We start from the raw sequence: 26,721 nt of genomic DNA, 5'->3' as shown, positions 1-26,721 counted from the left end.
TGTATGGTATTGTAGCGAACGGAGACTGGTAGTGTAACTCGCCCCATGCGGGAGTCGAACCCCGATCTCCCGCATAACCGACGGCCGCGCTAACCATTAGACCAAGAGAGTTAACTCCCTTGGTGGAGCTGTTAACGGGCCCCATACAGGATCGTTACACTATATACAGTATATGTATGTATACATATATGTTATAGCTAGCTAGCTATGAGTTATCCTCAAAATAATGAACAGCAAGCTAGGTTGTCGGTAGTTGACAGAGTGCAGCAGCTTGCACTGGGCCTGGTCTTCAAGATACGCTACACCACAAAGACACCCAAGTACCTGTCAACATACTTCCAAAAAGTGAACAACGTCCACACATACAATACCAGAGGAAGCTCCACGAACCACGTTCAACCGCGTTGCACCACAAACAAGGGGTTAAACTCGTTTGCAAACTATGCAGTAAAAATGTGGAACGCCCTTCCTATAATCTTAAAGGAGTGCAAAACACTGCCCACCTTCAAAACCACTCTCAAAAAACATTTACAGGAGGCTGCAATCCGTAACTGGACCCTCTAAATCAAAAATCAAATTAAAAGACTACACCCCCACCTGGACTACCCTCTATATATTCTTGTTGTTTTGTTGTTATGTCTCCCCCCCCCCCCCCCCCCCCCACCTGAAATACCCTCTGCACATACTAGTTGTTTTGTCCCACCCCCCTACCTGGTCTACACTCTGAGCAAACGCAATGTTATTATGTCGCCCCCCCCCCCTCCCCCCCGCCTAAATCTACTGGTGTTTTTGTACCCCCCCCCCCCACCATGACCACACACTGTACATACTTGTTGTTTTGTCCCCCCGCCCGAACTACCCATTGTACATATTATATGTCTGTCCCCCTGCCCGAACTACCCACTGTACATACTTTGTGTTTTGTCCCCCGCCCCCACCTGTGGTGTATGTCCCCACCTGTCCTACCCGCTGTACATACCTTATGTTTTGTTGTATTGTTCTTCCCATGTTGGATGTATGTTTATCTTGTAGATAGTACTAGTTATTTGTCTGTATTATCTTGTAGATAGTACTAGTTTTTTGTCTGTCTTACATGTAACGATGAATTGAGTATCAAGGACCCCAATTGAAATAAGCCAGTGGCTTTCTTGGGTTTTTATCCTGTTAGTTGACCTTGTATGTAATATGTACTTTCATGTACCTACTTCTGCAAATCTTCTAATAAAGTTTTCAATCAATCAATCAAGTCCTAAACTAGGGCCGGTGGAGGAGGGCAAGTGTCACATTGGACAGACTACCAAAACAGAAAAATTAAATCTTAACGACAGCAAAAGTGAAAGATGTCAGAAATGCATTACCTGGAGATTCAATAAGGTAATTGTATATGTCAGGATATGACACCTCAGGCCATTGGGTCGGGTCGTTCATCCACATGGATGGAGGCAGACTGAAAGGACACACGTTGCCTATTTCATTAATTTTCTCTATATAACGACGTCGATCATTGATCGGCAACAACACTATATAATTGTTTGCCTGATTGGCCATCGGATTTGCGATCCTAATATCTAAAAAGCAATACGGCTTTCTTATTTTATCGGATTAAAGCAAAGACCACAAATTCCCATTGACCGCCATTCAAACTTCTACACTTCTCGCACCCAACAGGGGGCGTGCTCGTCCTGATGACAGGGAGATGACGTATGACTGCTCTGGAGGCAGACTGAAAGGACACACTGCCTATTTCATTACTTTTCTCCATATAACGACGTCGATCATTGATCGGAAACCACACTATATAATAGTTTGCCTAACTGGCCATGGGATTTGTGCATCTAATATCTAAAAAGCAATGCTTTTTTTTTATTGTATCGGATTAAAGTTGCAAAAACCAGAAATTCCCATTGACCGCCATTCAAACTTCTACTCTTCTATCACCCAAAAAGGGGCGTGCTCCTTCTGATGACAGGGAGATGACGCGCAATTGCTCTGATGAATGGGTAATGAGAGAGTGGACAAATTAGCAAGCTGTTTAAAAAGCAAGCTGTTTAAAAAAGGAAAACATAGACACCACAAAACTCAAAATCAGAGGGAAAGAATATTGCTTGGAGGGAAACCAACAGAGTGTCAGCAGCAGTGGGATCAGGAGACAAGAGGAAGACAACTACATGCAATACAAACTAGAGTGGGTAGTGAGAGAAACAGGGGAGGAAATAGAAAAGAGGAGGTAGTAATGACCAGACAATAGAGGACACAGTAACTTGAACGGGACTCTCCACTTTATAGGGAAGCATGCAACTGGACTATGTGAACATTGTCAGGTAGCAGAAACAGTAGAACATGAAAAAAGATCTGGGCTAAAAGGAACAGGTTTAATAAAGGACATGTTCATATTGGACTGCAGTGAAAGTTGTGGACTAGGCAGGAGGAAGTATGGTCAGCTTTGGTCAACAGTTGAAAGCCTGACAAACCGGACACTGTAGGAGTTAACTAACGCCAGAAGAGGGCAGTAATGCAACACCACGGATGCAAACTGCAGTTAAACCCCAAAGAAGAAGAAGAAGAAGATTTTGACAGCTACTGAACAAGGAAGTGGCCGTATTGGTGTCATGATAAACAGATGCGCAACAACGGCAACTGCGGTAACATAGGTAAGTGTCATGTGTTATACTTAAACTAGCTAGTTAAACGATTTCCCCCCCCTCACAAACCTGCAAGCTCATGCCGTGTTGATTAATGTCAAAAGTCTTTGGCTCTACACACAGTAACAGAGAGTGGCTAGCTAAGTGCTAACGCTAGCTAGGTGCTAACCTATATTGATGATATTCTCTGTACTTAGCCTACTGTACATAGACGCAATCGACACTTCAACTAAGTTCATCTTGTAATTTAGGAAATATTTGATGTTTTAAATCATTGGAGGTTAAATGGGATTAATTGTAATCAACACAGTCAGTGCTTTTGCACTGTTTCGTCCATTGAGTTCATTATCAGATTGCACAACGACGTAATGTTTGTTTTGCCAATGTATGGACTCTGTTCCACTGTGCTGTCTGATAACGGTTTATGTTCTGCTTTTTCCATTACGCGTATTTTGGTCGCTGATAACAGTCACCTCCACCCCCATGCAAAAGGGCTGAGTACAGGACCATGTGATTCAAACTACAAGAGATCGGGATTTTCGAAGATGGACACATTATCTTCTTGTGTTCAATCAACACAGTATTACGTGGGATTTCCCAATTGTATCTAAAAGGCACATATATTGCAAATGACACTGTAGTTAACCATACACCTCCATGGAAGCTCCAATCACACTTCCAGTGCAGCCCAACCCCTTCCTGCTTCCATCTCCACGTCCTCCACCTCTTCCTCTGTATCCAGCAGTGGCCCCCTCGGTGGAGCTTGGATTCACCGTCCTCTACACTGCTCTGTATGCCAGCCTCTTTCTAGTGGTGTATGTCCAGCTCTGGCTCCTTCTACTCTACCGACACAAGCGCTGGAGCTACCAGAGTGTTTTCCTGTTCTTATGCCTCCTTTGGGCTGCGCTTCGCACCACACTCTTTTCCTTTTACTTCTACAATGCCGTTGACGCAAATCACCTGCACACCGCTATATCCTGGCTCCTCTATTGCTTCCCTGTGTGTTTGCAGTTCTTCACTCTCAGTCTCATCAATCTCTATTTCACTCAGGTAAGATACATTTTAATATCTATTTTCAGTAGTAGCTATGTAGTTCGGGATATTCTCTCAAGTTTGTTCTGTGTTGTTTTATTCCAACAATGACATGTTTGTTCCTGTTTCTAGGTGTTACTCAAAGTGAAGGAGAAGTATAGCTCTGAACCAGGCAAAGCACTGTGAGTTTCACTTCCCCCAGACTTGGATGTGATACTTGGATATGCGTTGTTGTTTGTGTCACTGAGAAATGCTTTGGAGACATCATTTCTGGTAGTTGAGTGTTCATGTTTTGAACTGACTGAAGTCTATTTTGCTTAGGTGTTCTGCTCGATGTGTGTACGCCACATTGAGTGGGGTATTCCTTTGTGTCAATGTGGTGTGCGCAGTTCTTGGGCAGCGAGGGGGAAGTGGAGGAGCAGGGGACAGAACTTGGAGTCTGGTTCTGATCCGAGTGCTGGTCAATGACCTGCTCTTCATCTTTGAGGCAGTGTGCCTCGCTGCCTTGCTGCTGCTTCTAACCCGCCGCTCATCTTCCACCAGCCCATACCTGCACAGTAGGGTACGTCCACTGATTTATTTATTTTTTTACGTCCCCATAAGTTCCATAAGCAGTGGTTCAATTCCCTTCTTTTTGTTTATACAGTAATGTGAAATAGATACACCTCATGAAAACCGTTGTCTTTTTTTTTTTTTTTTACATACTTAAACATACAGACATTTGATCTTCATTGTAACACTATTGAGAGATGGAGGTAATATAACTAAACAGATACAACTAAAAGAAAATCTTTTAAAAATGATTTGTAAAATGTAATTAATATAAATGCATTTTTCTTGTGAGGAAAAAGTTAGTACATCCCCATATTTCTTACTACTTAAAATGCCTAAAATAAGAATCAAGTGAACTACATCAGGTGCAAATGATTAGAACATTGTTAGAGAGGATTTTGGAGGAGGCTGGCCTATTTAAACCTCAGACATTTAGTTTTGTTTGCTTTTGATTGTTGAAGTGAGTTTGCACCTCACCATTGTGAGATCAAAAGAGCTCTCTGAGGCCTTCAGAAAGAAGGTTGAAGATACACATGACTCTGGGAAGGGATTTAAAAAGATCTCCAAACAATTAGAAATCAGCCATTCCACTGTCCGGAAATTAATGTACAAGTGGAGAACACGCAAGAAGTCTCCAACAATCCTAGAATGTCATCATGGCACCTACAGGTAGCCACAGTTGATGTCAAAGCACTTGCATCTACCATCAGAAAGAGACTGCACAAGTTTGATTTTCATTGGAGGTGTGCATCCAATGAAAATCATCAGGGGCAGGTTTGCCTGAGAACACCTAGACAAACAACAGGACTTCTGGAACAATGTGCTTTAATAGAGTGTTGAATATAAAGTTGAATTATTTGGGCACAGTAAAAAAAAAAAAAAAAGTTTGGTGCAAACCAAGAACAGCGTTTGAGCACAAGAACCTCATACCATCTGTGAGGCATGGGGGTGGACATGGTTTGGGGCTGCTTTACTGCAGCAGGGCCTGGCCAGCTCACCATCATGGAATCCACTATGAATTATATTCTTTATTGTATCAGAGGGTGCTTGAGGAAAATGTGAGATCATCATCCAAAAATATTTAGCTGAAGTGAATGTGGACCTTGCAACATGACAAGGATACAAAACATTCCAGTAAATCCACCAAGGAATGGCTCAAAAGAAATAAATGGAGAGTTCTGGAATGGCCGAGTCAAAGCCTGGGTCTTAAACCTATTGAGATGTGTGGGGTGATTTGAGAGAGACAGTTATAGGAAACTGAAATCAGGTCATTTCAGCCAAAGGGCAATACCAGCTATTAGGGAATAAGGTGTCCTAACTTTTTCCTCAGTAGGAATTGTCATCTTTGTCCATTTTTTGTTAAATATTAACAAAGTTACGTTTTCAAACTTACGTTTTTGGTTCAATTACATGACCTTTACCTATAGATATTGTTTGAAAGAAGATCAAATATTGATATGTCCATATTTCTTAAAAAACTAAATATTTCATGGGGTGTCCTAATTTTGACTGTAAATAGCCTATGTTTATACATATCTATTGATACAATTGCTGCATAAAACAGGAAACCCAAGGGCTACTTCTGTAATGAACTGACTTAGATATGGAGTTCAGTAAATGGTTGTAGTATAATAAGAGGTATTTCTTTTCCCCCAGGGTACAACAGTGTGCCAGACTGCAGTGCTGGGAGCTGGTGTCATTCTGCTGTTTTCGAGCAGGGCATGCTACAACCTGGCAGTGCTTATACTGTCCAAGAATCACAAGATGGAGTCCTTCGATTTTGACTGGTACAACATCTCTGATCAGGTAAGAAAAAAAAAGGAAGAAAAAGCCTTGATTCATAGATTGTGTTAATTAAGTTATGTAATGTACAGTAAGATTGACTGCCTATCGGCAGGATATTAGTGAAGCAATGGGCAATCAATAACCCACAGTTCCTGTCCCCCTTTAGGCTGACCTTCTTAGTGAACTTGGAGACAGGGGCTACTTGGCGTTCGGGGCGATTCTCTTTATCTGGGAGCTGTTACCCACCAGCCTGCTCCTTCTTATCTTTAGAGTTCGCCGGCCTCCTCAAGAAACGGTAAGTCTCCTTTGCTGAACACATAGATGATAGCAGTTTATTTCATTCACCCTCACTGGATGCTACCACCATGCTAGCACCACTCTGAAGTGTCGTTGTCTCACCCAGGGCTGCAGTCGGCCCATCAACAGCAGAGTCCCCCGCCCGTACTTCTTTGATGATCCTCAGGGAGTGGACACTGACTCAGAAGTTCCATGGGCCCATAATACATATCCACACACTAGGTAGAGTTCAAACACCTCTCATTTTATTCCTTTTCTTATTGGTATGTACCGGTATATCAAGCATTTATTATGTACACGTTTTGTCTCACGCAGCTGGTACGGATCAAAAGAGACACAACCACTCCTGTTCTCCAGTAATCCTCCGGACCAGAACGACCAGCACCACACACTTTACTCCACCCCACAAAACTGATTCTCTGCAATGAATTGTTGGATGTGCTCTCAGGCCCTTACGTAGCTACATTCTACACCTCATTCAATTTGATTGATGCGTTTTTGCACTAGACTCTCTGTAAGTCAACACTGGAGGGTTATGCACCTTCCATGTTTTTAAACTGACCTGTTGAAACAAGTCATACAAAACAGCCTCTGCTTTTAATTCCATTCACCAGCATTGTCATGTGACCAGTATGTATTTCAGCTGTGTATTCCACCATATAATTTCTTATCGAAACCTTATACATTGGGACCAAGTGTAATTCTTTTAGTACGGCTAAATGGGGTTGTCAAACATTGTCTGCTTTGCCACCTCAGCAAGCAATGCAGGTGACTGTACATTTGTTTGTAATTGTTTTAATGATTGTACACTGATGTGATTTAACTTATTTACTGTCTTTCTAGTAATGTTTGGTTTGGACAAAATACCACTTACCTGCCTCCATTTTTATAAGGGGATTTTCTAGGGCTTCCTAATAGCTAACAGAAAATATTAACACATGTCCTTACAGATGATTGTGAATCGTATTGCTTGTAATTAAAGGTAAACATCACACCAATATAAATGCGAAAACCAAGTAGATTGTTTCTTTTTTCCACTAATTGTGAAAGGTTATGTTGATAATATATTGATAATATATCAAAGACTAGTATACCACTTTATATCTTGAGAGAAATCAGGATGTCCTGTGGTAAGAGCATGGAATGTGTTCACAGCATGTTTGTGTCTAACACTCATTAGGTGCTCCTCATGTTCTCTCTAACCGCTACATTTGCAAATATGCAGAATGGAGTGATCATCCATGTAATATGCATTGATACTGTGAAATTCCATTTGAACGGTTTATTCTGCAGTATGTACAGATCATCCTATTAAAACTTTATACAGTATGTACAGGTTAAATCAACCCACTTTTAACTTACTATACCCCCTCGAAGAAATATCTAGATGCCCCAGAAATCACAGAGAAATCAAAAGAATTACAAAAAGAAAAAAAGAACAATTCTAAGTCCATCATCACACTGGACACTACGGCTGCAATTTGACGTCCCTTCATTTAACTCAATAGGTCAGACCTCACTCTGTAACATGGTCTGCAACAAGCAGGAGCATAGGGGTGATCAATCTTACAGAGGTGAAAACTTAAAAGCGCCAGTGACCTGAGATTGAAAACACACTGTCCGCCTGTCACTGAACAAGATGTCAGGCCTGTACGTGAATTCTCTTTCCTTAGGTTATTGGTGAGGCAACAGACCTGCGTGTGGATCGTATAGATATCAAGTCTGTAGAAAAAAAAATAATCTTGCTATGTGTTCCGGTCTGGAACAGTGGGAGACTGAGAGAGCTACAGTTCTTCTCTGGGGGCATCTGAGTGAACAGGACAGACAGAGCCAGGAGAGAGAGGAGAGCCCAAAAAAAAAAAAAAGACTAAAAATAATGAATTGATAAGTCATTTCCAGAATCCACGGGTCAGGATGGAGGGGTGCGTATCAGTGGTCAGGTGGGGGTGTGGTCTCCAGCTTGCGAAGGCGACGGCGCCTCAGCTCTGCAGTGTTGGGCTCCCCGTTCTCTCCCTGGCCCTCTTCCTCCCGCTTCTCTTCGCTGTCCACAAACGTGGTGGAGTCCGCTGGCTGGGAGAAGCCTGTCGCACCGTTCACGGGTTCGGGTTCAGGTTCAGGTTCAGCTGGGGAAACGTGAGAGTGGACCAAAAAAAGGGAGATAAATCACTATCAATTAAGTGTGCTGCTTTTAATTGGATCTCATCTAAGACGACTTCTCCTCAGCATATAAAGGACTTACCCCTTTCAGAGTCATTCTCCTGGTTTTCTTGGTTTTCAGTAGTAGCAGTTGGAGGAGTGGACTCTGTGCTGGTTGACCTGCTGGCTTCTCCACTGTTGGCTTCTCCACTGTTGGCTTCTCCACTGTTGGCTTCTCCACTGCCGGCTTCTCCACTGCCGGCTTCTGACCGAGGCGGGCTGGGGGGGATGATAGGACAACACCGTTACAACCATGACATACAGCTCAATGGAACCCAGACAACGTGTTGGCCCTTACCAAACTCCCGTTTGAAAAGTAAAATGCATTACGGACACTTTGAATTGTATCCTCAGAATTATCAAATTGATCAATTGACACCATAAGTTTGGGAACTACAGAAATATCAAAAGGATAGGAAAGGGCCATAAAGTGGAAAAAAATACACTTGTAGTTAACTTTTATAACTGATGGAGAGCGCAGACGTGTTCCACTTGTTTAACTGTACTGTACCCCAGTGTGAGGTGGTCTGGCTTCATTGTATACCCAACTGGATCCATGACTTTGACCATCATATAAAAACCAAGGTAAAAGGATATCCGTACGTGAGAGTAGCGACGGTGGTGAGGTAGTGGTGGATGTTGAGCATGGCAGCGTCCAGGAGTGTGTGGATGTTGTGGAGGCACTGCAGCCTGGCCTCCAGGCCCCGCCGCCCCTCCTGCTCCAGCTCCCTCAGCTCAGCCTCCGACATGGTGGAGAGGGACGGGGGAGGGGGCGGCATCGACGACACTGGGACACCACACACACACACACACACACACACACACACACACACACACAGACAGACATGAGCTTCTTCAAGATAACAGTCAAAATACAGACTTGAAGTTCACAAAAAAGTTGAAAGTTTGAAATGGGTGGTGGAAATTTCAACTGCATTATAGTGGGATGGCGCCTTCAATTATTGTGCAAGAATGACTAATGTTGCTCTACCAAACGGTGGAGGTGGTGGCATAGGCAACCACGGGGCGGAGGCGAAAGGTGGTGGAGGAAAAGAGGGGAAGGGGAATCCTGGCATCACGCCTCCCGGGACAGGAGCAGCACCGTCTGAGGTGGAGCGACTGGCACCTAATTTACACAAGGAAAAGAAATATAGGAAAGAAACCTGAATGTTACGACAGACGACTTAATGAGTGCGTTCGTTTGCTAGAATCAAGATGTGGACGTGTTGCCTGGAGACCCCATCCTGAAAGTGAATCAAGACTCGAATCTGCAGAGAATAAAAAATAGTGGGCGGGGCGACTGAAGGATGGAGCCAAGTGTGTGTACCCTTCAACTCTGAGAGGATCATGACAATCAATCAATCAAATGTATTTCTATAGCACATTTAAACATGACACTTGTCAACCAAAGTGCTTTACAGTAAAAGTACTCCTAAAGTGTAAATAAACAGAAAAATAAATAACCAACAGAGGAACAGAACAACACGTCAAAAACAAACAAGGCAGGAGTCAGGGTGAGTCAGGGAACGCTAAGGAATACAGGTGAGTTTCGAGCTTAGATTTAAAGGACTGGATGGAGGGGGCAGATCTGATGTGGGGATGCTGTTCCAGAGGTCAGGGGCTGCGACAGCAAAAGCACCCCCCCCCCCTCCCCCCCCAGACATGAGGTTGAACTTACGGGTGGTTAGGAGACCCTTATCAGCAGAACTTAAGCCCTGACGTTGGTATAGGGGGCGAGGAGGTCTGCTAGGTAGGAGGGAGCCTTACCAGCACAGAGCTTTATAGACCAATAAAAGAACTTCAAATTCTATCCTATAACAGACTGGGAGACAATGAAGGGAGGCAAGGACAGGGGTGATGTGAGCTCTCTTCCGAGTACCTGTGAGCAATCTAGCAGCGGCGTTGTGGGGTAGCTGTAGGCGGGCCATGGTGGACTTATTAAGCCCCAGGTACAGGGAGTTACAGAAATCAAGTTGTGAAGATATAAAGGCGTGAATGACTCTCTCAAGGTCTGAGGGACAATTTGTGACGTATGACATCCATCCGTGTCAGTGCTAGACCAATAGAGGAGGAACGTCTCACCAGATCCCTGAGTTTGACCTGCCTCTGTGTTGGCCTGTGGAGCGTCAGCGGCTCCCTGGGGGCCAGGAGCTCCAGCAGGGGGCGCTGCCCCGGGGAAGGGGCCCCAGAAAGGGAACAGCCCTGGCGGGAAATGGGGCATCATTCCTGGAGCCACTGTAGAAGAGACAAATTAGAGATGCTTAATATTCTGCTGTTTGTGGTCATATACTGACTTCCCCAAAACACTACGAGGTCCCTGTCATATCTAAATATATCACCTCCATAGTGACCAGAGTAGTACAGCCAATAACTTTGCATGAGTAATGATACAGGTAGACAATACCTGCATCATTTAGATACTGCTTTGAACTGTCCTACTTTTAACCCTGTTACTCAAGACCAACTATAACTGAGGAAACTATCTGGGCCTATATTCACAAAGCATCTCAGAGTAGGAGTGATGATCTAATTCAGGTAGCCTGTCAATATGGTTTTTCATTATGACCTAAAAAACTAAACGTATCCTAGATCAGCCCTCTGTGGTTCCGTTCATTCGGAAACATTTAGAAACGTTGAGTATGCAAAAAAGGCGGCGTACGGTACTTTTACGCAAACTTTGGGATTTATAAAAAGAAATAAAAATCTGCGTGAAAATGTGCGGTCCTCCACGCTCACACTGAAATGGGTGGGACAAGATGCTCGCTCACGTGCGCAAAATTTAGAGTTGACTTGATTTAGAAAGGGGAAAAAGGCATGGGACGTGCATATGTGTTATACGTACGTGTTATAAATGAGAATATTTGTGTGCGTAAACATTCTGTCTTTCGTACGTACACAACCTTTTTTTACGCCAGTCCTACGCACGGTTTTATAAATGACCCTCCTGGTCTCTAAAAAGAGATAGAGTTAACCGAGGGCTGCTCACCATTCCCAGGTGGGGGGATGGGGACGTTGGCAGGTGCTGCTGCTGGGGCGGGGGCCGGCGCGGGGGCCGGGGCAGGGGTCTGGTTGGGGTTGGAAGCCCGGAGGACGTCCATACGACAGGTCGGACAGGTCTGCTGTCTCTGGAACCAGGAGCGCAGGCAGCTGACACACAGTCACAGAGGTGTTAATTACAACATGTTCACAGGAAAAATAAACATGACAGATTAAAACAAACTGTTTCTACACAAAGGTAGTCAAACAAGGGAAATATAATGAAAAATAGTTATACCTACAGTGGAATGAAACTGTCAATAGGGACACAAACATACTTTCCCGAGTAGATGTCATATATTCACTTACTTACTGGCTATGCTTAGACAACAGACATACCTTGAGTGGAAAATGTGGTTGCAGGGAAGTTTCTTAGCTCCAGTAACCATCTCCTCACGACAAATAATACACACATTGTCTGAGGCTAGCAAATCCTCAGGAGTAGCATCTGGGTAACTGCAGGGAAACACGCAAATACAGGTTCACTGACAAAGCAGCTCCACTGATGTTAAGTCAGTGATTACCATTGTGGATATGGAATTAACTTAAACACAATACACACTCACAGTGTATTCATGTTGCGAATGGCTCTCCGAGACATGATCGCATCTGTTACAGCTTTCTTGAATTGCCTATGAAAGGAGAGAAAATACAGACTCAAAACACGTCAAGCTAAATATCGCCTCTGCTAAAAAGAAACATGACTAGTAGAGTGGACGGAGTCACTGCGTAGACGTGGTAACGTGACAATCTTTTGACAGTCTAGCAGGTTCAGAGAAGCCATGGTGCTCACCTCATAGCAAGATACATTGGGCGGATGGCAAACAGGGGGAAAGTGTGCACCTTTATCATTATGGTCATGAATGCCATGTACAAGAGCACTTTGATGAAACCTGGAAAAAGGCATATTACAAAACATCAAAGTAAGCCAAATCAAAATTCCCTAACATAGATATTGATGTTTTCAAAGACAATATAATATTCAATTTCAGTACATTATAGTATAATTCAACAAAAATGTTACACAATACTACTCATCATGATCATTAGTGAGCAAGCCGTCGTACCAGTGAAGAGCTCAGTGTAGAGCATGTAGACAGCCTTGTTGTCCCAGGGGTTGTCACTCTGGAGGTCGATAGTGTGGAGGGCATACTTGATGAAGGTGGTGAGGACCATGGTCATTAGGATGGCATACTAAGAAGATGCACAGGAGGGAGGGGGGGACGATGACGACAACAACAACAACATACATTTCACTCTTTAGTATGAGTGTGCTGCTTTAACACCAACTTCTAACATTCTTAATCAAGACGATCGCTACACATAAGACATTAAATAGACCTCAACTTGCACACTTTGTATTGTTGTACAGAACGTAACTTAAGTTCCAATGACACAGACGGGCCTATACAAAGTCACTGTTTTACAGACCTCAAATCCAAAGACCAGTTGGACTGAGGCTCCCCGCATGATGATGCTGTGGCAAGCATGGTTAACGAACAGGAAGTCCAGAACTGCCAGCAGGCCCATGAGAGCTGCATGTGAGAGGCAACGTTAGTCAACAATAGGCTGTTCCTCTATCGGTCTCTGTCAAATATGGCAACTCTTAACTTAATACTCAAATATATTTATAGTAATATAAAAATGCGTTACGGAGAATGTTCTGTTATCATGTTCCATAGTGTGTGTTGCATCATACTGTGGTGCATCTAATACCAGGTGCAGCCTGATATCAGCCTGACATATTTGCATAAAGCTTGATCTTGATCTTGATCTAGACAATCTGGAGCAAAAATAGCAGTTTCACATATCACAGGCTCTCAGAAAGCGGTTCAACGCCACACAGCGGTTCAAAGTGAATCCCTCAAACTCACACAACACCCTGAAGTGGAAGATCCAAGATATATTAGGACTCCTCTCCATCTAAAGTGAAAGGGTGAGAACGGCAAAAGATCACACACCTTCCCTTTCTGGGTGTCCGAAAAATACCCCCCCCAAATGTTTCAGTCCATTGTTACTCACAAAATCCACCCTATCCTCAGCCAGCCAATGGAAGCACTTGAGGAAAAGTAGTAAGGTGAAGAGGGCCACAAAACGGGGAGAAAAGTCATCCCTGAAAACGGTAAACGCCAGGCACGTCTCTGTCACCGCATACCAGGACCGCTCAATCAGGTGCTAAGGGGACACGGAAGGGAATAACATTTGTGGTGAATGCTGGAGGATAACCATTATAATAGAAGCAACTGATTCAAGGGCCAAAAGCCAGTTATTGAGGAGTGTAGAGGATTTCTTTTACATGTATGAATTCTGTAAAATGCCTATGGGAATATGTCTGTCCATTTCACACAGAATGTAGACTAGTATAACTGTAGTGGCTGTAGCTGGGCCCATAGGGATTGTTGAAAGTTAATCTCTGTCCTGTTTATGAACACTCTCTCCTGAGTTGAACACTCACTGGAGAACGGTTTCATAAACATTTATGGAATGCGGACTCCTATCGCTGTTGTGTCTACGTTGACGCTATACAAGAGTTGTGTTGTGTGTGAGTGGGGACTTCAGTCTACCTTCAGTAGGCTGGTTCCAACTCCAGTTGTGAAAGACCATTTTCTTTTAATAAATATTATACTTACATTTAAAGTAAAGCTATCTCGAGTCTCATTTAAATCCACGACAGGAGACAACAGTACAAGTACAAGAACAACGACATGATGAAGTCTGACACTTACCTCCATCTCTGCAGCTCTCAGCTGTCCAAAGAAGACTTTCCTCATGAATTTTCCCAACAGGAACACCAACACAAATGCCTGGATGTACAACACCTGAAACACAGAGAAGGCATTTAAAGTAGGCGATAAAAAAACATGAACATCTGCTTCTTTTATTACATTTAGGAGATGCTGTATGGCGTGTGTGTGTGTGTGTGTGTGTGTGTGTGTGTGTGTGTGTGTGTGTGTGTGTGTGTGTGTGTGTGTGTGTGTGTGTGCTCTACTTGCAATTTAATGCTCACGCATTACAGGTAGAGGAGAGAAATCAGACAGTCAAAGGGTGAAGCGAATACATTGAACTCACCGCCATACTGGGGCTGCTCTTGGTGAGGTAGACCACAGTAGGGTAGAACTGGTGTTTGATGAAGTAGGCATGGGCTATCACTGCACCAGTCAGAGCCAGACTGGTGGCCGTCACCAGGGCCGCTCGTACCATGGTGACTCTACAGCTGTGGGGCAGGAGGACAAGACGTGCAGCACACAGCGAGGGGTGAGCCAGGCGTTTCTATACTTCAAAGTGAGCTGTTGTGACGAGAAAAATCCTGTTTTCCCGGGACGACATTATCGCTGTCCTACAACTGGCAAGTGACATAAGAGCAAAGATATACCAAAGCCTCTCTCAATATAGAAAATCTCTATATAAACCATGTTTGAACTAAATTGACAGTTAGTGGCATCCATGGGTCATGCTCTAGTCTAGAACGATCTTGCCAGCTTAAGTCGCACTTATTCACTTAAAATCCAAACACAATTTCTAATTCACCATCAATCAACACGTCCCAGATGGTGGCTTGTTTGGTCAGATGACATGGTACACTGCTTGTTCACTAGCTAGCTAACGTTAGTTAGCTAATGACATACATGTTCTGACCAGTTGGACAGTCTGGCTTAGATGGAACAAAGCTAGGGGGAATCCATCATTACCAACAGTTCTACTCGAACGATATGATTTGGCTATGTGTGCACTGTGCAGACGGTGGTTAGATCAGGCTAGCTGGCTAGCTATGCTGCTGGTACTGCAGTGCAATGCGAAACTAATGTACTTACCTTAGTTACCGACTCGATGTCGCTCTCGCTAGTACGGAATATGCACTTGGTCGGCCTGCCGAATGCCTTGTAAGGCGTCAACGATGTTTACAAATATATCGGTGCCTTCCTCTATCGTATTACCTGCACTGACATTTTAATTCTTCAACCTTTCAGTGATGTTTCCTAACAGCCCCAGCCCCAAGACACCTCTCTGATACGTGTTTATCTTTGGCTTGCTCCTCAGAGTGGCCACCTCACTTCCGGGGGCAAACCGAACCTCTCTGGAACTATCAGGAAAATAAAGCGAGGAATGACAGTGACAGTAATTATTTATTATAATATTGCTAACAAATAATTCGCTTATATGCAACGTCACATTTTTAACAATTTCTCTGAATATCAGTCAGTACATGGAATTCGTGCACAGACCATCTACAATGCTGGGTTATGGATGGTTTCCACCGTGGCATACCCCTACAGCGACGCACAGTGCTCAATGTTGGATATGGTCATGTTCAAGAAGGCATGAATTCCTTCCACTCACAAATAATTTGGTCGTGGCTGTAAATACAAAGGGGTATTTCATGTGTGAAAAATAATTTAAGTGCTGAATTGTATGATTATACGAAACCATGTTAGTCTGAAACATCGTAGCCTAGACCGTAGACTTGTTTAAGACTACGCGGACCAATGGTTAATCCGAGATAATTATTCCACCAATCGAAGTCTGGCAACTTCACTTCCTATAAACGCAAACTCGCCAATCAAATAATTTCTCATGGAATTAATACAATACAATAATACGAATACTAACTAACTAAATAAATATAAATATCAAGTTATTAAACGCTAAATGTCATCATACTGGAGAGAGGACAAACGCAGTTAGATGGTTAGGATAGTTACAGAAAATCATCCACTACTTTTGGCTGTCCAGAAAATGACATGCCAACTGACAAGTAAAATAGTACAAAATAAAATAAAATAAAGACAGATGAGTAAGTGGATGTTGTTAACCATACCTGTGTTTATTATATTATGCTAATTTCATACATCCCCATAATGCCATGGTACCCTACACCCAAACTTACCTTGCTTCCACAAGTTCCAAGAGACCTAGGTTGTTAAATGCAGTGATACAGAAACATTAACTCTTTCACTTTCACTACATATCTGTACAAAGGAACACATTGTTGACATTGATTTTCAATTATATTTCAAATGACAATCTAAATAAAAAAGTTGAATGACATTGAAGTTATTTTCAGCTCATTTCACCTGATCAAAGCATTCAGTAATTGATCTCCCATATCAGTTTATCAGTTAGACATACTTTATTTAAAAGGCAGTAACTCAGTGTTTTGTTTCTAGCAGTAGAAACTATAAAAAGGAAACATTTGTTATGAGATCTGACTCTAATAGTAAACATATAATGGCATCTACACCTTAGTTGTAAATAGCTGGCATTAGACAACAGCAAAGAAAAAGATCCTCAGTAAATTGCAAGTTGTTTGACTGATGTAAGGTGGAGTAGTGATACACAATTAATTTTGTTTCTTTTAAAAACTAAACATACAGAAAAATGTTAGACAGTCATTCACAAACATTTTGTATGGAAAATCTGAATGTTTTTTTAGGCACATGCTTTCCAGTCCTACTCTTATTAGATGCAGGTGTTGGTAGTGTTGAGCAGTAGTTTGTCCATGTTGTGCTGCTACTCTGATTTTGTTTCTCCACAAGGTTTGCACGTAGCCTCAGTTTCTTTCTCAACATAATTCTGCTGCTCTAGGGTTCAATATCCCTTCTGCAGGCAGTGTAAACAGTTCAGCCTTTAAGACCTCCTTTTCTCATCGAACATTGCAAAATTTAAAAAGTTACGTAAAAAAAAAAAAGATAAAAGAAAACCTCCCAACCCATCTGGGGGCCATCATTAGGACACTGAGGAGATGGGGTTAAGAGGAGAGCCCATTTGTGTCAACACCTTATCGAGCCACTGGAGAGGGCCATGCAGGTGCACTTCTATCCAGCAGGGGGTGCTGGTGACATCCTGTCTGTGATATTCAGCTCCCCAGCCCTGTGGAGAGAAAAAATAATTAGCCCCGATGGAATTCTCAACATTGCCTTGATTAAATTGTTTGATTAAATAGTTTGATTTATATTGTGATTTATATTGTGATTTCTAGAGACATGTTAACAAAGCACTGGATTTCTCCCCTCTGCTGTCTTGTCACAAATGACACATTTTCAACCAAGCTCACAGCATACCTTTACAAAGCTCATTCGAATGGTGCACATTTTGGTGAGCTCATACACTGCTTCAAAGCCATGATTGACCGACTGGGCCAGCAGCTGAGCAAACTCCTGGTTGTTGAAGATCTTGAGACTGCAGCCACTTGGGATTTTGCAGACAGTGGTGGGATGGAAGCCATGATGGTAGTTGCAGTTGCGGCTCTGGACGAAGATGCTGGTGTCACTCAGGCACTCAGCATATACCTCTCCTCCAACATAGTACAGGTGCACCCCTGAAAGGAGAAGACAGCTCATAATACACATGATGGCCATGATTTTTTTTTTCAGTGGACGACAAAACAAAACAATAACCCCAGTGATTCCCATCCCAAAATGAATTTTGCACCATAATTGGTTATTAGCATCACCACCAAACGGGTTGTTGTTATTTTTGGAAAAACTGCTGTTTTCACAGAACAACATAAAGATTCACCGCAATAAACTGCTTTAAGTGCATCAGTGCTCCAGTCCATTAGCCAAAGTGAAAGCATTCTTTAACTGAGCACGTGTCCACTCCGTTGACACCTCTTATTTAGAACGACAGCACACTGTCCGACATCTCGTCTGAGTTTCCTTTGTATTCGTCTTAATATGCACCTTTGCCAATGTGACGCCGAGTGTTCTCGATGGTGGAGTTGCGGTTAACGTTGGAGAGCAGGCCCAGGCAGAAGCGGTTCTTGTTGTTGGACGGGTCAGTGAAACCGTCGACTAGCACGCTGGTAGAAGAGGCGTGGTAGGCCTCGCCCACACGGTTGTTGAGCTCGTAGTACACAATTGAGCACCAGTGGCTGGGCTCCTCGTACTCCACTGGTTGCACATCTAAAATGTAGAGAAACAGGATTGAGTGAGAGCGCTAACGACGGCGCATCTCTACCAGGTGTTCACACAGAAACCAAAGAGACACATCGACTTGAAATGCACAATGGCAAACAAACACAAAATAGCATTGCCCATTCATTCAATTGTCTCTACTTCCTAACTACATTGCATATAAACTAGACTGTACGACTGAAAGAATTCAAGTGGAGGATGTTCAGATGACATACTACTGCAGGGGCGCTCATTACGTCGATCGCGATCGACCGGTCGATCGCGAAGGTAGTGTGGGTAGATCACACGGCATTGAAAAAAAAAGAAAAGAAAAAAAAAGTTTAAAAAAAAAACATTTAAATATATATATTTTTTAAAGTAGCCGGGGACGCCTCCCGTCTGGACCACACAGGAGAGGGCATCACTCAGCCCCGCGCCGCCTCACAACACACACACACACACACACACACACACACACACACACACACACACACACAGACAAGCACACACACACACACACACACAGACAGACAGACAGACACAAGCACACACACATGCACACACAGACAGACAGACAGACAGACACACACACACACACACACACACACACACACAGACAGACAGACACAGACAGACACACACAGACAGACACACACACACACACACTCCGCCGCCCGGAGACGTCGATGGCACCGGAGACGTCGATGTTAATGGACTACCAGTGTGAATATTTGTTATATAGTTTAATAAATCTCTTCTTTGATTTTGAAACAGTGTAGCGTGGCCTTAATTTGTTATTATTACAGTACATTTTTGTCTTCGCAGCAATGGCAATATGTTTTATTTGGTTGGTAGATCTTGTTGAGCTGGTAATTTGAAAAGTAGCTCACAAGCCTAAAAAGTGTGAGCACCCCTGTACTACTGTATGTGATATTCTCATTGGGAAACTGTACAGGGCCTATGTCAATTTTACAGACTACAAAGAGGGTTAGCTGAACAGTAGTGGTGCTGTGGGAGAGACACTGGGGAGGGGGGGGGGGTTGTGTAGGGCCTGTTCACCTCCTCGGGGCATGTTCACGGGCACCAGGCTGCTACCCGTCTCCATGGACTGAGAGCTGTCCTGCCCAATCTGCTCGTCAGGGGGCATGTAGGCCGGGGGTGGGGTGTCAGCTGGAAAGGAAACGCCACAAAGGAACAGTTAAGAGGAGGACACCAGCTGCCGCTGACAAATGGCATACACGCATGCACATGCACACACACACACACACACACACACACACACACACACACACACGCACAGGATCTTAACCGGAAAAGCAGTGTCCAATTTCACACATCCTTCACATAAAAAAAAATCTATTGACAGTCCTAGCAGAGTTGCATTACAAAACCACTTTATGGAGAGAGAGAAAAAAGGAAAACATTCAGAGAGAGACAATCTTGGTGTCTGTGAGTAAAGATGACAGACAAGCAACGTCTGAGTTGGAAGACCAAGGTCAGAGTTAAAGTAACCTCATGACAAATGACTCACACATTCTCAGTCTGAAATATCAGCAGATCACTGCCCAAGTTCCCCACCTTTCTCCAACAGAATCTATTTGCATGTAAAGAAAATGTCTTGACGTTGTTCTATTGCTTTATTTCAGCCCTCAGGTGTCAATCAACTGATCAAACAATTCAGTCAACTTTTCTCTTGTTGCACCGCACCCAGATGAAATGTGGAAATCTTGTTGACCAAATGTGACGCCGCCGGTGCTTGACATCCAGACAACGATGAACGAGGCAATTCAGCACAATTAAAAATAATAATAAAAAATAAAAAAACAGCCCCCCGCCTTTCCCCACACCATTAAACATTAGCTTACTGATGCCTGACTGCATGCAGCCTGTGGTGGAGTGTGCATCAGCAGATCTGGGATATACAGAATGGGGAGGCCAGCGGGCCGGTGCCCAGCAATGGGCACTCACTCACCACCAGCATGACATCCAACACATAGGAGTCAGCCACCCTGGCTTTGGTGCTCTGCTTAGCTGGCATTTACATTGTTCCCCTGTCAGGACAGTGCTTTGTGTTGCCTATCACCATAACTTATCCCACTCTTATACTGTTGAAATCAAACCAAATAGTCTGCACACAGCTTTCAAAAGGCCAGGTACCAGGACGGTCCTAATGCACATTGATGAACCCATACACCGTTGCAACCAAAATGGGGAGCGGGGGGGGGGGGGCTTACAGGTGAAACAGATCATTTCTCTTTATGGAACTATCTGAAATGAGAATATGCTATGGAAACAATCCCTCCCCCCATGAACAGCTCTGTGAATCAGCTGTACTGACAGGCACAAAGGGTGTGAAAAGAAGTGTATGTGGGTGGCTACCTGGGAGCTAAAGAAGTGGATGTGAGTGGCTACCTGGAAGCTAAAGAAGTGTATGTAAGTGGCTACCTGGAAGCTAAAGAAGTGTATGTGAGTGGCTACCTGGAAGCTAAAGAAGTGGATGTGAGTGGCTACCTGGAAGCTAAAGAAGTGTATGTGAGTGGCTACCTGGAAGCTAAAGAAGTGTATGTGAGTGGCTACCTGGAAGCTAAAGAAGTGTATGTGAGTGGCTACCTGGAAGCTAAAGAAGTGTATGTGAGTGGCTACCTGGAAGCTAAAGAAGTGTATGTGAGTGGCTACCTGGAAGCTAACGAAGTGTATGTGAGTGGCTAGCTGGAAGCTAAAGAAGTGGATGTGAGGGACTACCTGGGAGCTGGAAGGGGCTGGAGGGCCCGGAGCTGGCAGGAGAGTTGGGGTAAGTGCCGCTGCTGGCTGGTGAGGGCGGGTAGGGCGAGTTGGGCGAGATGGGGAAGGAACTGCCCCCGCTGTGCTGCTGGAAGGACTCTGGGAAGGTGGCGTTGAGGGGCATGTGCGGCTCATTGTGGGTCATGTTGCGGAACTGGACCAGGAGACTGTGCTGGGGGTTGAACTCGCTGTGCCTGGGTACCAACACTGGCGGGAGTACTGGAAAGACAATTTGCACCCGTTAAAACCCAGTAGACATTACCACATACAGTACTAGGTAGTGCTTATACCCTGGGTTGTCTCCCCTGAGTGAGATGTGATATCTGCCCTTGAATTGGTCAACACAGAGCTAGCAATCACATGTCAGTCACAGAGGAGGAGGAGCACAGGCCAAAGGCTATCAGGCTGCCTCTCACATGGACATCAATGGGATCAAGATTGATATCAATGGGATCAAAATGACCAAATAATGCATATTCATAATAACACTTAATTTTGAATATAGTAGGCTACATTTCCTATTGAATTTGAAACATATTGCACATTATCTTTAATTTAATAGGATGAGTCAATTCATGATAATAAAACACATGAGCTCTTTTACACTTGGATACCTACCGGGGCTCTCTACTCTCTTGTAGTGATAGGGGTTGATGCAGACCTCCTTCTGCTTGGAGCCGAAGGGGTATTCACACAGCTCCAGGGGCTTCAGCTCGTGGTGAGACTGCAGGTCAGGCCAGCGCCACACCCTGCAGTAGATCACGTGAGGGAGTCCCTTGCGATGTGACACCTGCAACCTGCCGTCCAGCGAGCGAGGGATAGTCACGCACTTGCTGGGCTGGCCGGGGCTGCTCAGGGCCTTCTCCAGGTCCTCCATGGCGCCCTTCTTCTTCTTCAGCTTCTTCACCAGGGCGTCCACCGCCTTCTCGGCCCACTTCTCCTCCTCGTCTCCCTGCTTCCATCCCAGCAGCCGCTTCACAGCTGGGCTGGTGAAGGAGAACAGGCTGGACATGGTGGTCATAGTGCTGAGATGCTCCGGGGGGGGGGGGGGGGGGGGAGTTTGGGAGTCGAGTCCTCTTGGATCGCAGTCAACAGGGAGGGTGTGTTAGCCTGTGTGTGTGTGTGTGTGTGTGTGTGTAGGGGGGAGGGAGTGGAGAGGCTTTAGCCTTGTACAGCCAAGGACAGGAAATGGAGGCAGGACGCAGCTGGTGCAGCTCAGGAAGGCCCTGCCGTGAGGTGGATGTAGCTGGGTCACAACCACTGAGGGAAGTGTGGTGAGGGCCTGGGTTAGGGAACGAGGTGAGATCAGGACTCCTGGACAAAGACGCCAGAGGATTTACAACTGCAGTCAATAGACAAAAGATATAAATAGGAAAGAACCTATTATCTCCGCTCTTCTCTCACTCTCTGTGTCTCTCTCACCAGAGTCACTGGGTTAGTCCATGCCGCGCTACAGATGGTGGCCAGGGCCAGGGCAGCGGTATTGTGTGGAACCTGTTATAAAAAATAAAGTTTTAAAAAAGAGATAGTGTGTTAGCAGTATTGTAACAGACTAACACTAAAACAAACATCATACAATGGAAAAACAGTCCCCCACATAACCTGTTTAGCAAGCACTGTCGGCTAACATGCAAATGCATTGGCAATGATCCTTGATCATCTGAAATCTCAGAATGTCAGAGACAAGTGTATGCACAAGCCTACATTTTGGCCTATATTAGGACAGTTTTGCCATGTAGTCCTAGGCTATGGTGCTAGGCTATGGCACTAGGCTATGGTGCTAGGCAACGTTTAGCAGGCCTACACTTAAGCAGGTTATTACTAATTCACATCTGTAAGCAACAGTCCCATACAGCCCCACCCTGGAAGATCCCTGCGTGGACAGAAAGACAGACAGACAGACAGACATGCAGCAGCTGTTGAAAACCTTGTGAACTCAGCCACAGCAAAGAGGATGTCAGGCCACTGTGAGCGGCTTCCTTTCCCCCCATCCCTGCCCGTACATCCCTCCCTCCGCCGCACAGCTGTTGAAGATCACTGACACAATTTTCCCGCTTCATTGTTACAGTACCAAAAAATAAAAGCACATTCTATAAGTAAAAACGTTATCATCTCAACACAGTCTAAATGTTTTATTTTGAGACAATGTGTTTGTGACTGTGGTGAGGTGATATGGGCCTTGATCATGTGGAATATAAGAAATGTATTTTCAACTGGTCCATTCAGGTCTGGATATCTATACATTAATGACATTTAGGCTGGGTAATAATAGAGTTAGACTGGCATTTCAACAGCTTTATTCTCATCTTTTCTCTGAAGGACAAATATCGTTTTTTTCCCTGAAATCTTGGAAATCCTATTAGCCTAACCTGAAACAAAAAAAGCATCATGTGCTTTAGGCCTTTAGATCAGCCAAAGTAAGATGGATAACTACAGTGGACCTACATCTCTAACTAGAAACCGTTTGGTGGTGATGTTTGGTGGTGGTGTTGCACTAATTGGTACATAACATACAATTGTTTCTGTAGGGTTCCCTATGAAAGAGAACAGCACCACATGGGCCTTTTGGTTTTGCGATCTGCATAGCTACATGTAACTAACTGAATAATCAGTTCATTGAGCTGTCTGCATTGGGCCTTTATTGCCATGTGAGACAGTAATACACATCTTAAGAACAGGAAACGAGGTGCACAGCTCAGACAGGCCAGTGGTGATAACAGCATCACTACCCAAGCCCCAACACACCCAGGATAACAGCATCACTCCCAAGCACTCTCCTAGTGCAGCACTACCCAAGCCCCAACACACCCAGGATATATCAGCATCACTTTCCTAGTGCAGCACTACCCAAGCCCCAACACACCCAGGGGTCTAGCTACCAGAGGTCTGACAGCATTCATATTCATTTAATGAAGGGAGCTCTGCACATATTGCTCACTTCAATGTTGTTTCAGTAATAGGTGTTTTGGAGGAACAATGCTGCGATGTCGCCTAGTCACAGTTGAACTATATTGTTAATAAAGATTTACATTTTGGCATTTAGCAGACGCCTTATTCCAAGAATTGAAAAAGTAAAGCAGTTAGAATTTGAATAGTTGAGCGATGTGATGGTTGTAGCCTAGTCACGGTTGACATTGAACTATATTGTCAGTAAAGATTTACATTTTGGCATTTAGCAGACGCCTTATTCCAAGAATTAAAAAAGTAAAGCAGTTAGAATTTGAATAGTTGAGCGATTGACCCCTTCTCCAGCAGTAAGAGCCCTTCCATCCACCTGGCCTTAAAAGTCAGCCATTGCTTCACATTGAAGAGATTTCTAGATTAATCTCTGGTTTCAGGTCGTTGGGACACAATGTCAAGCAATATTGATGCTTTCGCAGCATCTGTCAGGTAACATTCTTGACATTTAGCATTACTCTGGGAAAGAGAACTAGGCTGTGAAAACAGTGCACATCATGTTGAAACCTTTGATGGCATAATAGTGGAAAAGAACACAGACAATGGCTGGTGTAGGTAACTGAGCATGGGGTACACAGCAGTCCCTCCATCCCCCATCCAACGGAAGCTCAAGGGATAGTGCTTAATTGCTAAATAAATGTCTCATTATTTTCTGACACTATACACCCACTCCCCCTTGGGTTTTGCCTCATACTTTACTAATCAAAATGCTCTATTGCTGGAATATGGTGGCAGTGGCACCACCACCATCATCGTGGATTTCCAGGCTTAACATTGATTATTTTCCCATTACCTGGTGACATTTACTTGACTATGTTTGGCAAATATCTCTGTCACAATTGAGATACGTTTAAAAAAATGTGGGCATTTTATATTGCCTTAATGAATAGCGAACTAATCTAATGTAGCTTAGCTAGATCAACAAGCTGAGTAGAGCCAGTGACTTTAAAGTTTAACTCAACCATCTGTAGTAACGTGTGTGGCTACAGTGTATTTATGTCAGAGGACCTTAAATACATGAAACACATCAGCGTACATGCAGCTTTGTTAGTTCTACAATGCTAGCCAGCTAGCTAGCCAAGGCAGCTCAACCCTTAACTTGCCCACACACATCACACGCTCAATGCTAATTAGCTAGCTAACTGTATCAAGCCGAACCAAACGGATGGCTGTTTATACTTTATTTGATAGGTTAATGCATCATCATCTCACTCTTATTAGCTTACAGCACAACACATGTCTACAATGTGAACATAAAGCACATCTTTAAGAGCCAGTTTGGGTCTTTTCTTGACTTTCTAGCGCCCTCCCTCCCTCCTCCTCCTCACCGCTCCACAGAGAAAACTTTTTCACTCATTTCTCTAGCTTGTAGCTAAGCAGCTAGCTACACCCCCACCCCCTCTGGAAACGTACCCAAGCCCAACTTACTGGTTACATTTGAGTTATTTTGTACCCATTGAAACATGCTTATCTACAGGATAACATATCCATTTCATCGCATACCTTTGAAGAATTGAGGCAGGCTGGAAGCTTCCTTATTCCCTTCAAGTGTTTAAAGGACTCCGACATGAAGCTGTTTTTTCATTTTCTTTTTTCAATGCCTTTCCCCCACTCTCCCGACTCCCATGTCCTGGCGTCAATAAGACTGGAGGCGGAGCGCATATCCCTCCGCTCAATTGAGAACCTACTTCGTAGTAACATCTATTTCCCACTTTTTCCACGAATCTTCACATGAACACAACACTGTGTAGTCATTAAAGAGCGAGAGAAAGAACATGTTAGAAGTGAGAACTATAATGATTTAAGAGCGGGGCTGTACTGAGCAAGGCTGTGTTTAAGAAACTGTACTGATCAGCCTGAGATCTATTCTTTAATGGTTGTCATTTCAATAATTCACCCTCATGTTTTTAATTAAGATGCTGTAACCAACTGCGGTGCGTATCATCAGTTCAAATGTGACAAGTTTCAAGCTTGAATCCAGGGTTGTGCTACGGCTCAGGGACGTCACACAACTTGGCTCCACTCTGTCTGGAGGGTATTCGGAGCGCGGCGACCAATGGAAAGTCGGGAAAGTAGTTAGTTGCTATACATACCAAATGAATTACTAGAGATGGCATAATGTCTGGCATTACTTCGATTACTTATGTTGCAACACATTTCAGATGTATTGCACTCTTTATCTATCTGAATTCAGGTATGAGATGAAATCAATCATCCTATTGTTGCTTCTAAAAAAATAAAAAATAAAAAATATGCAACTGAAAGGGTCATCCACCAGGGGGCAGTCTTTACCTTCAAGTCTTGTTCCGTTTGGCAGAGGATTTCCTAACAGCATGACGGGAGTTGGAGTTGAAAACAACTGAACAAATTACAAGCAAAAACTGATCAGCATGCAATCTTCACTGTAGGCCTGTTTACATAATGAAGAGGAAAATCACTCAACTCCTTCATCTGGTCTTAAAGCCGGGCACTCCTAGGCAAAAGTATGGAAGTATGCAGATTATAAGACAATGTGGGAAACAGATGGAAGAAACATAATGCCCTTTATT

At 43.9% G+C, this 26,721-nt stretch overlaps 3 protein-coding genes across 5 annotated transcripts; 1 reads left to right on the top strand and 2 right to left on the bottom strand.

The window, feature by feature from the left end:
• Positions 1 to 2,587: 2,587 nt before the first annotated feature.
• On the top strand, positions 2,588 to 7,261 carry gpr137 (G protein-coupled receptor 137). The gene is made up of 8 exons (XM_080526746.1): positions 2,588 to 2,651; positions 3,112 to 3,692; positions 3,807 to 3,856; positions 3,996 to 4,236; positions 5,883 to 6,032; positions 6,178 to 6,306; positions 6,415 to 6,530; positions 6,624 to 7,261. The coding sequence occupies exons 2-8, from the start codon at positions 3,300 to 3,302 to the stop codon at positions 6,721 to 6,723; spliced, it is 1,179 nt and encodes a 392-aa protein (XP_080382872.1). The 5' UTR covers positions 2,588 to 2,651; positions 3,112 to 3,299; the 3' UTR covers positions 6,724 to 7,261.
• A 314-nt stretch (positions 7,262 to 7,575) lies between these two features.
• Positions 7,576 to 15,512, bottom strand: syvn1 (synovial apoptosis inhibitor 1, synoviolin). The gene is made up of 16 exons (XM_080525885.1): positions 15,353 to 15,512; positions 14,610 to 14,754; positions 14,267 to 14,359; positions 13,563 to 13,715; positions 13,415 to 13,463; positions 12,972 to 13,075; positions 12,608 to 12,734; positions 12,334 to 12,433; positions 12,107 to 12,172; positions 11,880 to 11,996; positions 11,491 to 11,651; positions 10,587 to 10,739; positions 9,496 to 9,630; positions 9,108 to 9,291; positions 8,548 to 8,723; positions 7,576 to 8,431 (listed from the first exon to the last, which is right to left on the bottom strand). Exons 2-16 carry the CDS (start codon positions 14,739 to 14,741, stop codon positions 8,238 to 8,240), a joined length of 1,944 nt encoding a protein of 647 aa, XP_080382011.1. The 5' UTR covers positions 14,742 to 14,754; positions 15,353 to 15,512; the 3' UTR covers positions 7,576 to 8,237.
• Positions 15,513 to 17,259: 1,747 nt separating this feature from the next.
• smad5 (SMAD family member 5) lies at positions 17,260 to 22,235 on the bottom strand (the record flags this gene model as incomplete). 3 transcript variants are annotated; one of them, XM_080525840.1, is made up of 6 exons in its annotated part: positions 17,260 to 17,408; positions 17,600 to 17,856; positions 18,221 to 18,442; positions 19,493 to 19,603; positions 21,176 to 21,433; positions 21,833 to 22,235. In XM_080525840.1, the coding sequence occupies 6 exons, from the start codon at positions 22,233 to 22,235 to the stop codon at positions 17,265 to 17,267; spliced, it is 1,395 nt and encodes a 464-aa protein (XP_080381966.1). In that variant the 3' UTR covers positions 17,260 to 17,264. The 3 variants fall into 3 exon arrangements, with proteins under 3 accessions (XP_080381966.1, XP_080381967.1, XP_080381968.1); XM_080525841.1 differs by having other exon boundaries at positions 18,221 to 18,476; positions 19,512 to 19,603; XM_080525842.1 differs by having other exon boundaries at positions 18,221 to 18,476; positions 19,518 to 19,603.
• Positions 22,236 to 26,721: the final 4,486 nt, after the last annotated feature.

Source organism: Nansenia antarctica (genome assembly GCF_963989245.1).
Source record: "Nansenia antarctica genome assembly, chromosome: 3".
NCBI classification, from domain to species: domain Eukaryota; kingdom Metazoa; phylum Chordata; class Actinopteri; order Argentiniformes; family Microstomatidae; genus Nansenia; species Nansenia antarctica.
The sequence above is the reverse complement of the archived record's forward strand: the minus strand, read 5'-3'. Positions and strand labels throughout refer to the sequence as shown.